The 14,764-nt window shown below is 40.7% G+C and overlaps 1 protein-coding gene across 1 annotated transcript in view; it reads right to left on the minus strand.

Moving 5' to 3' along the window:
* Window positions 1–268: 268 nt before the first annotated feature.
* pdss2 (prenyl (decaprenyl) diphosphate synthase, subunit 2) overlaps window positions 269–14,764 on the minus strand; it is a 36,036-nt gene continuing 21,540 nt past the window's right edge. The window contains exons 4-8 of the mRNA XM_042500997.1: window positions 11,634–11,708; window positions 9,047–9,220; window positions 6,774–6,905; window positions 3,669–3,704; window positions 269–700 (exon numbers count right to left, since the gene is read on the minus strand). Of these exons, the coding sequence (XP_042356931.1) occupies window positions 545–700; window positions 3,669–3,704; window positions 6,774–6,905; window positions 9,047–9,220; window positions 11,634–11,708 (573 nt within the window). The 3' untranslated portion in view covers window positions 269–544. The remainder of the gene's footprint in view (window positions 701–3,668; window positions 3,705–6,773; window positions 6,906–9,046; window positions 9,221–11,633; window positions 11,709–14,764) is intronic.

Consider the following 14,764-nt stretch of genomic DNA (forward strand, 5'->3'; position numbering starts at 1 on the left):
GATTCTAAAAAAAAAAAATGAAATTTTGTTAGGACAAGTGCTGCTTGGTGCATCATTTGCCGTTCATGGCGCATTTTCCAGACGACAATAACAATCCCTCAAAACATCTTAAATTACGTTCTGCCTCATATGTGCTTTTGCTGATAAGCAAGGTGGTAATAAACTGCCAGATTTTGAAATGCAGCTTGGCGTGATATTTTCTCCACATGGGGAGAGGAACGGTATGTATTAGAGCCAACACAATGCATGACATGATGCTGAAGTAATGTGTTTTTATTCTTTTTTTAATGACGACCATTTATGGATACAGCCATTGCATTTCTGATGCACACTGTCATCCTCAGTAGAGCAGAACAGTCTCTCCACACGTGGGCCAGCACCTGGCTCCAAAGAAGTTCATTTGTCTCAAAAGTGTCAACCGTTCAGTGGTTGTGGTCCTGTTGCCTCTGCAGACAAAGGAACTCTGTGTATGTGTGTGTATGTGTGTGTGTGTGTGTGTGTGTGTGTGTGTGTGCGTGTGTGTGCGTGCGAATGAGAGTCCAGGTCAAAATTTGGTGATGGCGGAGGCGATGTTCTCCAAGGCGGATCGAGCCTCGGAGGAGGGGAAAGCCTGGATGGCCTCCAGAGCCTTGTTGCCATGGTAACAGCATAAGTCCACCGCTGAGCTCACGCCTTTCTCCGACTTAACTGCTGCCAAAAGCTGTCGAGGGATAAAAACACACGTTAGTTTGATACGTTTGTCACTCCCAGCTGTCAACATGACAAACTGTTGAGAGCTGGGCAAAAGTTAATGTACTCTTAAAGTAAGGAACTCTTAAAGTAACTGTTTTTTTCAGAAGCAAAGCATTTCTTTTATTGACAGAAAAGCCTTTGTATAACACAATCATGAATTTGCAAGCTCCCCCTGGCAACGCTGGAGGCAGCTTACTACATTTAACTACAAGGTAAAAATTTCAGACTCATCACTGTGAGTTGTTTTTTAAAAACTGGCAGGCCATGAGAAGGCGATGAGAAGGGAAATGCACTTCTGTTTCTGTAGGTTTTATCCAGCATCTCACAGCTCTCCTGTCTTTCAGTTTACTAATAATGGCACCAGATCATAGCACTGGTGCACAGCCAGTTTTTTCTACAGTCCAGGTAATTGAATTGAACAAAGTGCGAAGCGCCGAATTTTAAATTTCTTGCACACCCAGTAATGTCAGAATTGTTCGTGATGACTTGTGCTTTCTTTATGCCTCAGTTTTACTGCTTCAATTTGTGCATGACTTGAATTCCAGTATGATCTTTGTTATTTTATCTAGGTTAAAATAAAATTTGATATCATTAAGACTACTTGATAATTTGGAAAAAGTGTGCATTTCTTTCTCTACAAGGCCTGCGACTTACACACCCAACATATACATTTCATACACGAAGAAGTAGAAAACATCAAGTCAGATCAGCCCCGACCAACAGCTTAAGTATTCAGACTGAGTGAATTTGGGCGTCTCCTTGTGTCTTACTGCTGGTGTGTTGGGACATCTTTTTGCTGTGGGCGTTTTACCTCATGAATTCTGGAGGTGGAAATCCCCGTAGGCCTTTCTTCTTTTAAAAAAAACCTGCAGGTGTCGAACTCGGCATCATCCCGGCTGCTTATTTAATTTTAAAAATATTCTTTTTCACTCTCATTTCAAACCATCCTTAACCTTGTTTTGTTCTGCATGAACTTAATGTTCCCTCACCTCTTTCTACCCTCTGTTCTGCATATTAGGTAACCTCACAAGTTAATAAGACATCCTGTTCTTTCTACATGTACTTTCACCTGATTCTTTTTCTTTCCAGCTTCCAAATGCATTTTGTGCATCTTTGACCTTTAGTAAGTATTCTAGCTGTGACATTTTTTAATAAAACAGAATCTGAATCATTAAAATCTATAACTAGAATTACCACCTTGCCGTTTTACGCCTCTGCCAAATGTCTGTCCAAATGTCTCTCCCTTTGTTCCCCAAGTAATGCCCAGAAAAGGCTTTTTGCAGAACATTATGATGTCGCTGTAAGGGCGAACTTTGACCTTTTGAATATAGATTGTCACCACTTCATCATAATATATATATAATATATATATATCTTAGACAATTGTGTGAGCGCTTGTGATAATTAGTGTATGAATACTTGAATCATGGCCAAAAACATGTTTTATGAGGTCATGGTGACCTTGACCTTTGACAACCAAGTTCCAATCAGCTCATTGTTTAGTCAAAGTGGGTGTCTGTGCCAAATTTGAAGAAATTCCTACAAGGTGTTCTTGAGATGCAGAGTTTACGAGAATAAGACAAACGAGGTCACAGTGACCTTGACCTTTGACCACCAAAATCCAATCTGTTCATCCCTGAGCCAAGTGGATGTTGGATGTTGTGCAAAGTTTGAAGAAATTCCCTGAAGCTGTTAGGCTGAGGTATCACATTCGCAAGAATAGGATGGACAGTTTCAATGTAAGATCAAATATCTATTTGTACAATAAAAAAGTTTAATCACAAAGGCAATTTTTTAATCATTGTTTTAGCATGAAAATGAGTCCTGTTTCATGCAGCAGGTTTTTCTTCTTTTCCTTTTTTAGTTTAAGCCAGTTTCACTTACTGACTTATCATAAGGTATCAGTGAAGGGTCGAAGCTGCTGTACAACAGATGCCGACTTCAAGCAACAGTTTGTCATCCTCACTTCTTACATGTACTCAGTTTTTTTATATTATTTGTGCAAGATATGAATGTCTTCAAATAATATTCACTTTCACCCAATCTGGCCTCTCCTTCTCCCCAAATGATCAATTATACAGCTGGCAAATTTGTTTGCTAAAAAGTTTCTTTTTGGGGATGCATTCTAATTGGGACTAAAAGACTAGCAGACTGAATGCAAAACAGTATAAAATGGGAGTTTCTGCAAACATTTATGGTTATTTATCAGAGTTAATGAGATGAAAGCACATGCTAAATCATGTAGACAATTTCTAGATGCCAAAAATGTACACAAAGTTTTTCTAATTATGCGTTTCCATCTTTGTGCTGAATCAAAGCAAAGTTTTAAGCTCGTGGGCCCAAGGTCTTTCTGTTTCCTCCCCAAAATTTCATCCCTCCCTCTGTCCTGCTCTCAGCTTTCCTCCTCGTGTCCCCTCATCTCTCCTTCCCTTCAAACTTCTCCCCGTGTCCCCTTTTCTCGACAGGTCTGCTGAAGGAGATTCTCTCACAATGCCACTGTCTCAGAGCCTCAGTGTCTCCTCCGCAAATAGGCCCCGGTAACTAATCCTTCCTGCTCTGGTTTCAGACGGGACTAGATAACCCCCACAACACCATCAGACCCCTCCTCTGTAGCTTCAGTCTCTTCTTGCACCCCGATCTGCCCCGCTCTTCCCTCACATGTTGACTTTGGAAAGCTCATTTCTCAACTTTGATATAGGTTACAGTGAGAATACGTCCTGTTTCTCTTTGATGGCTCCGACAGATGCAGTGCCAGTGAGTAAACAGGTGAAAACATTAAGATAAAACAATGAAAAACGGAGCTATCTTACTGAAATGGTACACAAAGGCAACAGTGGGTGCTGTGTTGGCATTAGCATTTGTGAAACACTGAGAAGTTCATAGCTCAATGAAGAGGCAGATTCTTTATAGAGGAATAAATAATCCAGTGGTCTTACCTTTGAGTAATCCAGCTGGTTTCTCAGTGTTTTTGCCTTGCAGAGAAGAGAGAGTAATTATCAGTTATATTACCAAGGTTTCCAAAGTTTAAAAAGGTACGGTTTGATGAAACTTAACAATTTACAGGAACTGTATATGATATTTAAAACATTATTCTTACAGCAAACAAATATTTGCAATGTACAGATACAGTTGGGTAAAGGGTTCCCGAGCAGAGCATGATGTCATGCTACCTTTTAGGGTTAACCGATATTGGTTTTTCAGGGCCGATACCTATACAGATTATTAGTACTAAATGAGGCCGATAACTGATATTTGGAACCGACATGCATTTACAAAAAAAATGAAAATCTTTCTGTCAATATTTAGAATTTGGAATATAACAAACTCCAACACAAAACTTTGTTTAAATGACTTTAGCAAGTGTTTAATCAAAACTGAAACTTTCAACATCATAACAACTGAAAGTTCCCAGCAACTTTTTTTATAAAGTCAAGTCAAAATTTAAATAAAAATGAATAAATTAAAATCGCTTCCTGAGGTTTTACAAAATAAAAGTTCCTCCCATGCTGACACTTTCTTTGCACTTTTTAATTAATTAGTTTTATCAACAATCTTTAAAATGAAATTGGCAAAGTGCCAAATATTGGCCCTGACAATCGGCCAGGCCGATAATCAATTGACCCCTACTACCTTTTGTGTGTTGTAATCTGAGCTACTCTGTAGTTAGTTGTTGTAGACAGTCCGGCTGCTTGTGCATTTTAGTGCATGTGAGTCCTTGAGTGTCCACTCCATGGGTTAGTTCCTCGCCACCGCTCTTCACTGTGCAAAAGTAGGATGGGGGCCACGCTTCTCTTTTATGGAACCATCTTCCAGTTTCGATCAGGGTGGCAGACACCGTTTTCACTTTTAAGGGTAGACTTAAGACCTTCCTCTTTGATAAAGCTTATAATTAGGGCCGGCTCAGGTTACCTGGACCAGCCCCTAGTTAGGCTGACATAGGTTAATCTGCTGGGGGACTTTCTATGATACACTGAGCTCCTTTTTCCTTCTCTTGCTCCCTCAATCATAAAACGCTCATGTGTGTTTACTGTATTACGCTAACTCCGTTGTCTCTCCGGAGCATTCCTGTTCCCTTGTTTCCTAGTTTTCCTGGATCCTGGCTGCAATCTTAGCTGCGCCTGATGGTGGTGATAGCTGTGCTGGTGCTGTGACCCTGCCCTTGGTCATGCTTGTGCTGTGGCTGCACTGATACTGTAACCTTTGGCTCCTCCTGATTGTGGTCTTGGTTTTGCCATTGCTGAGGTCCTGTCTGAAGTTACGCCTGTGTTCGTGCTTGACGCAACCTTCTACTGCCATTGTTATGAGCCATGCCTCCACTATCAGTATACGCATGGAACTCTTATCAACACCCACGATATTATCATAAAATGCGTTTAGTAATTTTACACCCATCATTATTGCAATATGACATGCGTCTGTTTCCATTATTGCTGTGCATCCTTCCCCCTATCTCTCTGTCCCCTCTCTCTTTCCCTTTCCTTAATTGTAATTCAGTTGTTATTTATAACATCTTTTGCACGTCTGTCCATCCTGGAAGAGGGATCCCTCATCATCCTCTAACCACTCTTCCTGAGCCCCCCCCCCCCAAATACAAGGGTTCTTTTTCAGGAGTTTTTCCTTTGGTTATGTGTCTAAGGACAGAGGGATGTCGTATGCTGTAAAGCCCTCTGAGGCAAACCGTGTTTTGTGATAATGGGCTCTATAAATAAAATTGGCTTGACTTGGCTTTACTTGCTCATACCATTTACCACTAATATTGTGACAGCGTCATCGCGGATGCATAGCACCCACTTTCCCTCCCAGGTTAACACCGATAGCTCAGCACTGTTCATGCTGTTTGATGCCAGCTTCCATCTCAGTCACCTCCACATTAAGAGCTGTGTGGAAACAACCTCTGAATCTTACGTTCTGAAAATAGTAAAGAGCTCCTCTAAAACCATAACATTTTTGGGTAAATCAGACATTTAAACTGGTCTAAGCAGAACTCGTAAAGGCCTCATTGCTTTCTTCTCCTAGTCCTAACAAAATTCTTCATTTTAAATCTTACTATAGAACATCCCAAAAAAAACTTCAAGGTGAAAAGCTTTATTAAATGAAGAATGGAGACAAGCTCAGGGCAGATCAAATAAATAAATATATAAATTCCATGATTTTGTGGTTAACTATTCATTCACTTCAAACCAACTAGAGCATAATTTAATTTTCCACATTTTCAAGGCCAAGGTGTCTCAAAAATCCAGCTTGCTTGCATTGAATAAACTTGGTGCAGCGTCTTGGTGTTGGTACACTCATAATTCTAACTATGCCTTTGACTAAAAGGCTTTTTACTTTTTAAATTTTATATTTTACTTCGAAACTCTGCACTGCAACTCTTATTTCAATATATGTGTTTTTATATTTTTGGGTTTTATCTGTTGTTTTCCCACTTGCTTTTTTTTAATCACCTTTTACATGCTTCTTTTATAATGTTTTAAATGTGTTTCCTCTCCCCCTGTTGTTGTATTTCAATGTTCTGTGTGAAGCACCTTGAATTGCCTTGTTGCTGAAACGTGCTATACAAATAAACTTGCCTTGCCTTGTCTATTCTCTCACAGGTTATTACTAGAAAAATGGCATCCTGGAGAATGGCTGCCAAGAAGTAGTAGTACTGTAGTAGTACTGCTGCTATAAGAAAAGTCAGCAGTAAGCAGGTAACATCCTCTGGAAAGTAATGAATGTTTGCACCAAATTTTACCAACATCTGTCTGACAGTTGTTGAGATATTTCAGTCTGGACCAAACTGGTGGACAGACTGGCATTACCATAACTGGAGCCATGCCACCAACATGGCAAAAACAAACAAACAAACACACAAAAAAACACAATCCAAACCAAAAGTATTTAAGAAACCCTGACTTTGTCTATGAGATTGTACAAGTTCAGCTAAGACGTGCTCATTTCATGCACGTAATATGGCCACCTGTGACTGAAAGACTCAACGTAAATTAACAAAACATAATAAACCTAGCTGCTGCAGTGATAGTCATAGATCACATTCGTACCTGCTGCAGCTGCTGACGCCATCTCTCCTGGCCAACGATCTGACGATGGAAAACCACCGGGGCGGCGTTCAAACTGAACGACAAGGGCTCTCCCACGCTGTTCTTCACAAATGGCTGCAGGTCGGAGTTCAGCTACAGAAGACAAAGCACATTTGTCAATCAGGCTGAAATTCTACTTTGTAACTTCCAGGCACCAATTAAACCGACCCAGCGGTGAAAATGTGAACAGGTGAGCGTGCGCTTTGCCTAGCTACGCTCTGAGTGACCCTGTTAATAAGCAGCATGATGAACAGTCTGGTGGAAGACACAGCTAGCCTGATAAAATGGTTGTCCTTCAAAGACCTCATTTCTGTTCGCTCACATGCTGAGACTCCCTGCAGCCGCTGAGGCCTGCAGACAGGCAGCTACAGGGAGCCACAGCAGGAGAGGACGTACTAACACAGCAGCGCGAGTGGCACTAATACATCAAATTTGGTCTACTACAAGAAGATTCAGCCTCTGAACCTTGAAATATGTCTGAGCATTTGCAGAATCTTGTGCAACATTACATGTGTATATTTGTCTCTGATGTAGGAATAATCAGACTCTTCAGTCTATACTGGCAGGACAGCATCAAAATACTGCTTCATTTACAAAGGAATAATTATTTTTACAGGAGCTGTTGGTTTTTACCAGTCAGCATTTTCATCCGCATTTTCTGAGTGCAAATATATTCTCCCTGTCCCCTTTTGGCATTATTTTGTATCAAGTAACTAGCGGTGTAAAGCAGCTAATCAAAAGACAACTAATATTATTAAACTAAAATAAGACTTTTTGTCCTCAGGAGAGACAAAGATTACATTTAAGCCCATGAAACCTTGTTATGAAACACAGACTGTAAAAAAGATGCTTGAAACATTTCCACTTACTCCCACTGTTCAAAAATATAGCCAAAAAATCCTGGATACTGCTGCTGTCAACTTGAACTGCAGACATCATTTAGAACCAGAGTCACTCAGGAAGACACCTGTAAGACTCGATTGTGAGCAGCACCATTGACTGCGATCACATAGACTGAAAATCTCTGAGACTTTCAGAAAGACGCTAGTGTAATAACTGCCGTTCCAGTATTTCCTATCCTGAGCTGTATGATTTGTCAGTCAGAAACTACCACAAGTAAGACAGTAAAGCCCATTTGTGGGAGAAGATCAGTCGGACACTGACTGTTGATGGTGAATGTTGTGCTTTTATTACTGTACGCAGTGAGCACAGTGAGCTTGTTGTTAGCTGTGTAGTCATTCCTGTGTTAACATAGTGTTACAATAGCTGTCTATGTCGAGATAATGTTGTCATATATCCCTTTCCCACCATTTTAACACCTGCACACAGGTTGTTTAAACACAAGTAAACTTGCTAAAAATTTGCCTATAGTCTGCTTTTCTTTTGCCAGTTGAGCATAGCTGTGTACACAGGTCTGCAGCAGATGAGCATGTGTGTGTGGGTTGTTTTGGTGTGTCTGTTCGATGTCACAGACTAAGCGGAGGTAGAAAGCAGCATGGAAAGAGGTCTGTGATTACTTTACAATTTATATCTCTTATTAATTCAGTCTCTCTTTCAAAGCTGAAATTGGCGCGTCTACCTGGATGTTGTGTTTCCATCTATGCCGATCGGAGCTGGAGGCGATAAATACCTATAACTACTGCAGAGTCATTTGACTCAAAAAGACAGAAGTTAGTGAGTGTTACCAAGTTTATTTGCAGTGAAAATTAGGCTATAGAAACAAACCCATGACCTAGAACACTTTTTTTTATAACACAGCGAGATGAAATGCACCAAAGGGCCAGCCACAACTTCCTGCCCTGTTTGGGAAAACAAGATTTTTAGTTTGATCCATGACCCATCCGCTAATGTGGAGGGGGGGTTGTTTATGAGCTATACAGCAGCCGTCACCAGGGGGCAATCAAGACCTTTTGGCTTTACTTTTGGGGAGCAATCCATCTTTATATACAGTCATTGGTTTCAAATCTTCAGTTCCATATTCACCCAAATAAAGATTTTCTCACTGTATGGCAGAATATTGTGTGTTCCCGAAGGTCCTCATAACTCACAGTGAGAAGCTAACCAAAAAAAATATGTTTTCAGGTCCTTTAACCCAAGACATTCAACTGTGATTATATCAAAAAGTAGCCCACTGGTGTGACAGTTGACTGTTACTGATTTATTGTACACAGACGATAAATGGTATTTACTGGTATTTGCCGTGCAGTGGATGGGATACTCAGATTCAGACTTACCTTGTGGCCCAGTGAAAGGTGCTTGCCGTACTTGTAAGCCCATCTTTGCGAGTCCTTGTCATGTTTGGCAAGCTCCATCGCAGCTTGACAGCTCTTGGCCAGCAGTGACCCATGGGACAGGAAGGTGTGCTCCTCCCACGCCACCACATCGATGCCATCAGTGAGACTATTCTCCTGCAGAGCAAATAGAGGCAGAGACATGGTGGTCCTGAGCGCTCACTGCTTCGGCTGTACAACTTCAAAGTTCCCACAGAGCACATCAAAACTCCTCAGTCAATATAACCCCTCCTCGCTCTATGATTTTAGGTTTCAGTATGGAACTGGAGAGTAACAGAGATTTCACACAGTATTTCACATGAGTTCTTCAGTTATTCATATATGAAAAAACTGATAATAGAAAAACATATAACACTGTAAAATGATCATTAATCATTAATCCTGAAGCATTTTTCAGAATAAACAGGCAACAAAAGATGTATGAAACAAGATTTTGTCTGCAGCACACGGTGACATCACCCATCACTAAAATTGAACTTGCTTTAAACTGCTGTAGAACCCAGCAAGCACAGTAAAATTAAGGGAAACTCTTGCTCACTGGTACCTGACAGCACTGTGGTCAGTCTCAGAAAGACTCTCTTTACTTCATTATTTCACAAGATGTGTCTTTTTCTTCCTATAAATAGAAGCTTGTTACGCCTGGATTCAGAGCCATTCACAAAGCAGTATTTAACTTCTCTGCTGTACACAGCCGGAAAAAAAACTTCCTGATTATCTAATTGCATGCCAAACTGACTCACTTAAATAAACACTGAAAACTGAACCTCTGAGCACTATTTTCTTCTCCTGTTAAAGGGTAATGTTGGCATTATTGTGTATTTTTGTTATTGTGAATGAAAGACCAAAACCAACAATAAATTGCCCGTCCCAAACCTGTCTCTGCTTCTCAGCCCCAAGCCCAATAATTCCTACCGAAGATGTAAATCTTTGTAACAAGACCGCAGATGTATATATGTATATATATGTATATATATAGATGATATAGGGCTATATCATATTTTTATGCTATTTAAAGGGTGCCTTATTCAAATAATAAGATGCGCCTTTATTGGCAGGTTTTACAGTGAGCATAGACTGCTTGTAACACACACAGGGACATGCAGATGGGTTGCAGCTGTGTGAAATAATACATCATTAATGAGAAAAAAATGTAATTACGTTCTCTAAAATGAGAACATAGCAGAGAGCAGAGCAGAGCTCCTGTCTGACTCCACATTAAAAGAGACACTAAGCACATTTACACCATAGACTGTAAAAATAATGGACGTAGCCACCATGACGTTCATTGGTTTGTGGATTCCTGTTTCGAAGCCTCAAGTTTGGCATTTCGGATGTTTCCATCTTAGTTTTTTGGAGCCGGAAGTGACCATATTTGGACAGGAGATTGGAGCTGTGAGAGAGGGGTTGATCTGACTGAAAAGTCAAGGACACTATTGGCAGACAGCCTGTCAATCAAAGCAGACCCGCCTTTAATTATGCATAGCTTTATAGCCTTAATGTAATTAAGGATTAGTTACTTAAAAATGAACCCCTCATACAGTTGTCATGATGAGGGAATTGGCTTCAGAGACCAAAATATATATTTTTTGTACCAGACTGTTAACATTTTTATTTCTATATTATAACATGGAGGTCTACGGGGACTTACTCTGTTTTGGAGCCAGCCTCAAGTGGAGATTCAAAGAGCTGCAGTTTTCGGCAGTTAGTGTCAACTTAATTTGCCTTTAGGTTGCCACTTGATTTACACATAAGGAGCAATGTAACTTCATTGATTATTTCAGAAAGTTAAGTTCTGTCTCGAGTTTATAACTACGGTTTTTAGTTTTGCTGCCTAATTGTCCCATGATATTTGCTGCAGTGACATTACTGCTCTTAGTGCTTTACTCTCAGCAGAAAAACGTTCGCTTCTCCAATTTGGTGAATCCACCATGTAAAAAGCAGTGCACCAGGTGCAGGCACACCTGGCTTTTAAAGGGAATAGGAGATGACACTCTGGTTGAATTCATGTCACACCCAGAACACACCTTCAATTAATTAAGGGACTAAATACAACCCCTTTGCCTCGTGCCTCTTACTTTGCACACAGATTTGTGTTCAGCTAGAAAAAAAGTGGAGAAAGTTGGACATGCCCTAAATGAACTTGTGCCATGCACTTTGCACTTACAGATCCTTTAAACAGGGCCCTGAGGGTCATTTTTAAAAAGGCTCAGCAATTTTCGAAAACAGCTGGTAGTTTCTAGCAAAAGTTATTTTAGCTGAGGAAAAAAGGTGCATTTGTCAGGAGACTGTTTTCATCTGTAGGTAAAGTGCTTTGAAATAATATGAATGAAATGTAAAATGAATTTGCTCTGCCTTTAGTCTCAAGTTGCTGTATTCAAATCGACTTGCGGATATTAAGGGACAATTTCATGTTATTTTGCCATGTATGATGGATTTATGCTTTTCTTTACATGAAAGTGTATCACAGATTATGTATCTCTCTACCTCCCGACAACAGAGTCGGACTATAAAAAGAAAATAGGTGCTTTACCTCGGTATTAGTGTAATTCTCATGGTAGATTCCTTGAACCACATCACCGATTGCGCTTGAGATCAGTTCAACAACCTGTCAAACAGATAGAAAACATTTGGATTCAAATTTCAATCTTAAGGCATGATCAGATCATCAAACTCCATTTACACACCATCCTCTGTTATCTGTAAGACAAAGTTAAATAATGGGTTTGATCTGCACCACAGTCAACATGTCCATCAACAGCCAAGTGTCCTTGGACTCGAGCACTGAACCGATAACCTACTCCCTCATTATAAATCACTCTGGCTAACAGCTTCGATTAAACCCCTAAAATGTACATGTAAATGAGGTCGATCAAAACTGACACGCTACTCGGTTCATCCGTGACATTTGTAATTAAAAACCACAATTTTCCCCTGATTGAAGCGCGAGCTAACAGCGCTCTCGTCTCAACAGCTGCTTCGGTGAATAAATCAGAGGTGAGACGAGGGTTGGAAACCAGGTGAACTGCTGCAAACTCAGCTGCTCATTATCGGGCCATAGGGGAGCGCCTGTTGATTTTCATAAAGCAGAACTGGGCTCGCCTTCGTTCATTATACTCTGTATTTCGGGAGAAGTCGATGGAGACGGATCAAGTGTCTGTCCAGTCTGAGGGGCTGAAATGGAGCTAAAAGGCAGATGGTGAGACCAAATAAGACTGTGTCCGGAGAGCGGAGGGGTTAATGAGGTTTTGGAGGGATGATCTGACTTCAGGGTCCTTTTTGCTTTCCATTTTCTGCACAAATTATATGAAGATTTATTTCGCTTTTTGCCTTTGAGCATTGCAGATCTATATCTACACTTACAGCATCTATGCATTGGTATTTTTCAGCAAAAGTGGCACAGAGAATTCAATCACCTGGCTATAGACTGCTTCCAGTACAAGTTAATCAATATAACGCACAAGGAAAAAGTGCTGCTTTGGGAGACTGACATTTAAGAACCTTAAAAAACATTTTAAAAAAGGGCCAACAACTTCAAAAAAGGTTAAAAATGGTCACATATTGTCTTGGCCAGGTCAGTGCAGTTTGTTTAAGACTGCAGTTGCCCATTTCCTCTTACAGGGGGCATGCATGACTACATTTTAGCTTACAGAAACACTACCGGCCCTTTATCAACCACCAGATGAGAGGCTGCATCTTTTCAAATGACTCCTTAAAATCTGGATCTAATGAATGTGTAAAAATCTGAACTCTGTCCTTCATTCACAGCCACAGGACAACATGGACAGAGGAGGCCACGCCTGTACAGTTCAGATGAATGAGGTTAAATTTAGAGCTCCTTCAGCTCATCCCAGACATCCTTGGTTCATCACAAAAGTCTGGTGACGCTGGCTTGCTCCGTCAGCCTCGCAGCGCCCTTTGGGTAACCGAATCCGCCGGGGGAAAATATTGAGGAAACCCGAGCTTCGCCCACAGACCTGGAAGGACAATGTGCCTACAGTATTACCAGATGTGGTGTCTCTGCCTGCCTTGGGAAGTGGGGGCCAGTGGGGGTCTTTTTTTGGAAAGTATCAGATAAGCTTTCTGCCTGCCTCCCCCTTACTCCATTCCCAAATCCAGCCAGATCGTGTTTTGCCGACAGGTCTGCGAGGGGGGGAAACCGGAGCCTCACGGTGAGATTGCTTTACAGTTTATACAAGTAGCAGCATAGGTTTCCTCTCAAGGCCACGACACATAATCTCCATTGCTCTCACTGCCTTAAAAGAAAGAAAAAAAAGGCTGGTTTATGAGAAAAACTTCGAAAGCTGCAAAAACTACTCATCTGTCACCCTGTGTATTAAACGGATGTGGGGTTATGACCACACGCGAGCTGCAAGAAAACTCACAATCTGTTTAGCAGAAAGTCAGTTTAGCACAGTTTGGAGCAGATACAGAGTTATAAATATCAGACTATTAGCAGATTCTAATGAGTGAAATGGAAATCATTTACAGCCTTTATTGCAGGCATGTCAAACTGGTCCACAGGGGAGCCGGTGTGGCTGCAGGTTTTTGTGCCAACCAACCAAGAGCACACAGTTTGACCAATCAACTGTCTGAAGACGGAGATCAGTTGATTAAATGAGTCAAGTCTGGTGTGCTGCTACTTGGTTGGAAACAAAACCTGCAGCCACACCGGCCCCCCTGTGGACCGGTTTGACATGCCTGCTTTATTGCCTTCGGTTAATTCTAAGTTTCTAAATGCTATTTGTATGTCTTGTAAAAAAAAAAAAGTTACACAATGTTGAATATTTTTTTTCTGTAGCTCTGAGACTAAATGAAAAATAATCCCGATGATGTAATCTGGGTTATTTTTATTACCTGGAGGTGTGGAATTTGAAATAAGTGGGCATTTAGGACTTAATCAATCAGTCATGTTAAGATATTATTTCAGTGCAATGTAATCCTATCCTTCAGTTCCCTCAGTTTGTGCATTAAAATAGACTATAATACTGAATATATGAGTATGATTGGAAAGTCTCATGCTCGTCATGGAATCAGGGAGATGGTACACGGCAAACTGGATATCATATTAGTGTATAAGAGCAGGACTGTAATAGTAACAGTACTGTTTAAAGTTAAAATATTTTTACTTTTTGAAGTCCTCCACAACAGAATTTACAAATTTTTTAAACACCTTTACATGAGGAAAACGTGCAGACAATCTGTAGAATTACTGACATAATTATATTAAATAATAATTGCATTTAATATATGTTATTCTCTTCTTTGTAAATAATACAACATCACCATTGCAACATACTGTATCATCATGCGTGTTTTGTTTTACCGTCCTGCCATTCCGTGGGACTGTTCGTTTTTTCCGTGCCATCCAGAAGGTGTTTTCCATCTGCCGTCTACCGTTTGCCTGATTCCATGTGAATGCATCTCAGGCAGTGTCTTCATTTAGGGATCCTGGTAAAAGTTCCTTCTGGGCATTTCAGTATCTGAAACCTTCTTCCCGACCAGGAGAAAAGGCCTTTATCTGGGTGGTTGGGATCCTCAATGATTCCCCTGGCTTTTTTGCAGTGTCTGGTGTAAACATCTTTGATGCAGGGTAGAACAGCGCTGCTTTGTATGTTCAGCTGAGCAAACCACTCTTTGCAGAATTTTGGGGTCCTGTTCGGT

This window comes from Plectropomus leopardus, chromosome 14 (assembly GCF_008729295.1).
Source record: "Plectropomus leopardus isolate mb chromosome 14, YSFRI_Pleo_2.0, whole genome shotgun sequence".
NCBI lineage: Eukaryota > Metazoa > Chordata > Actinopteri > Perciformes > Serranidae > Plectropomus > Plectropomus leopardus.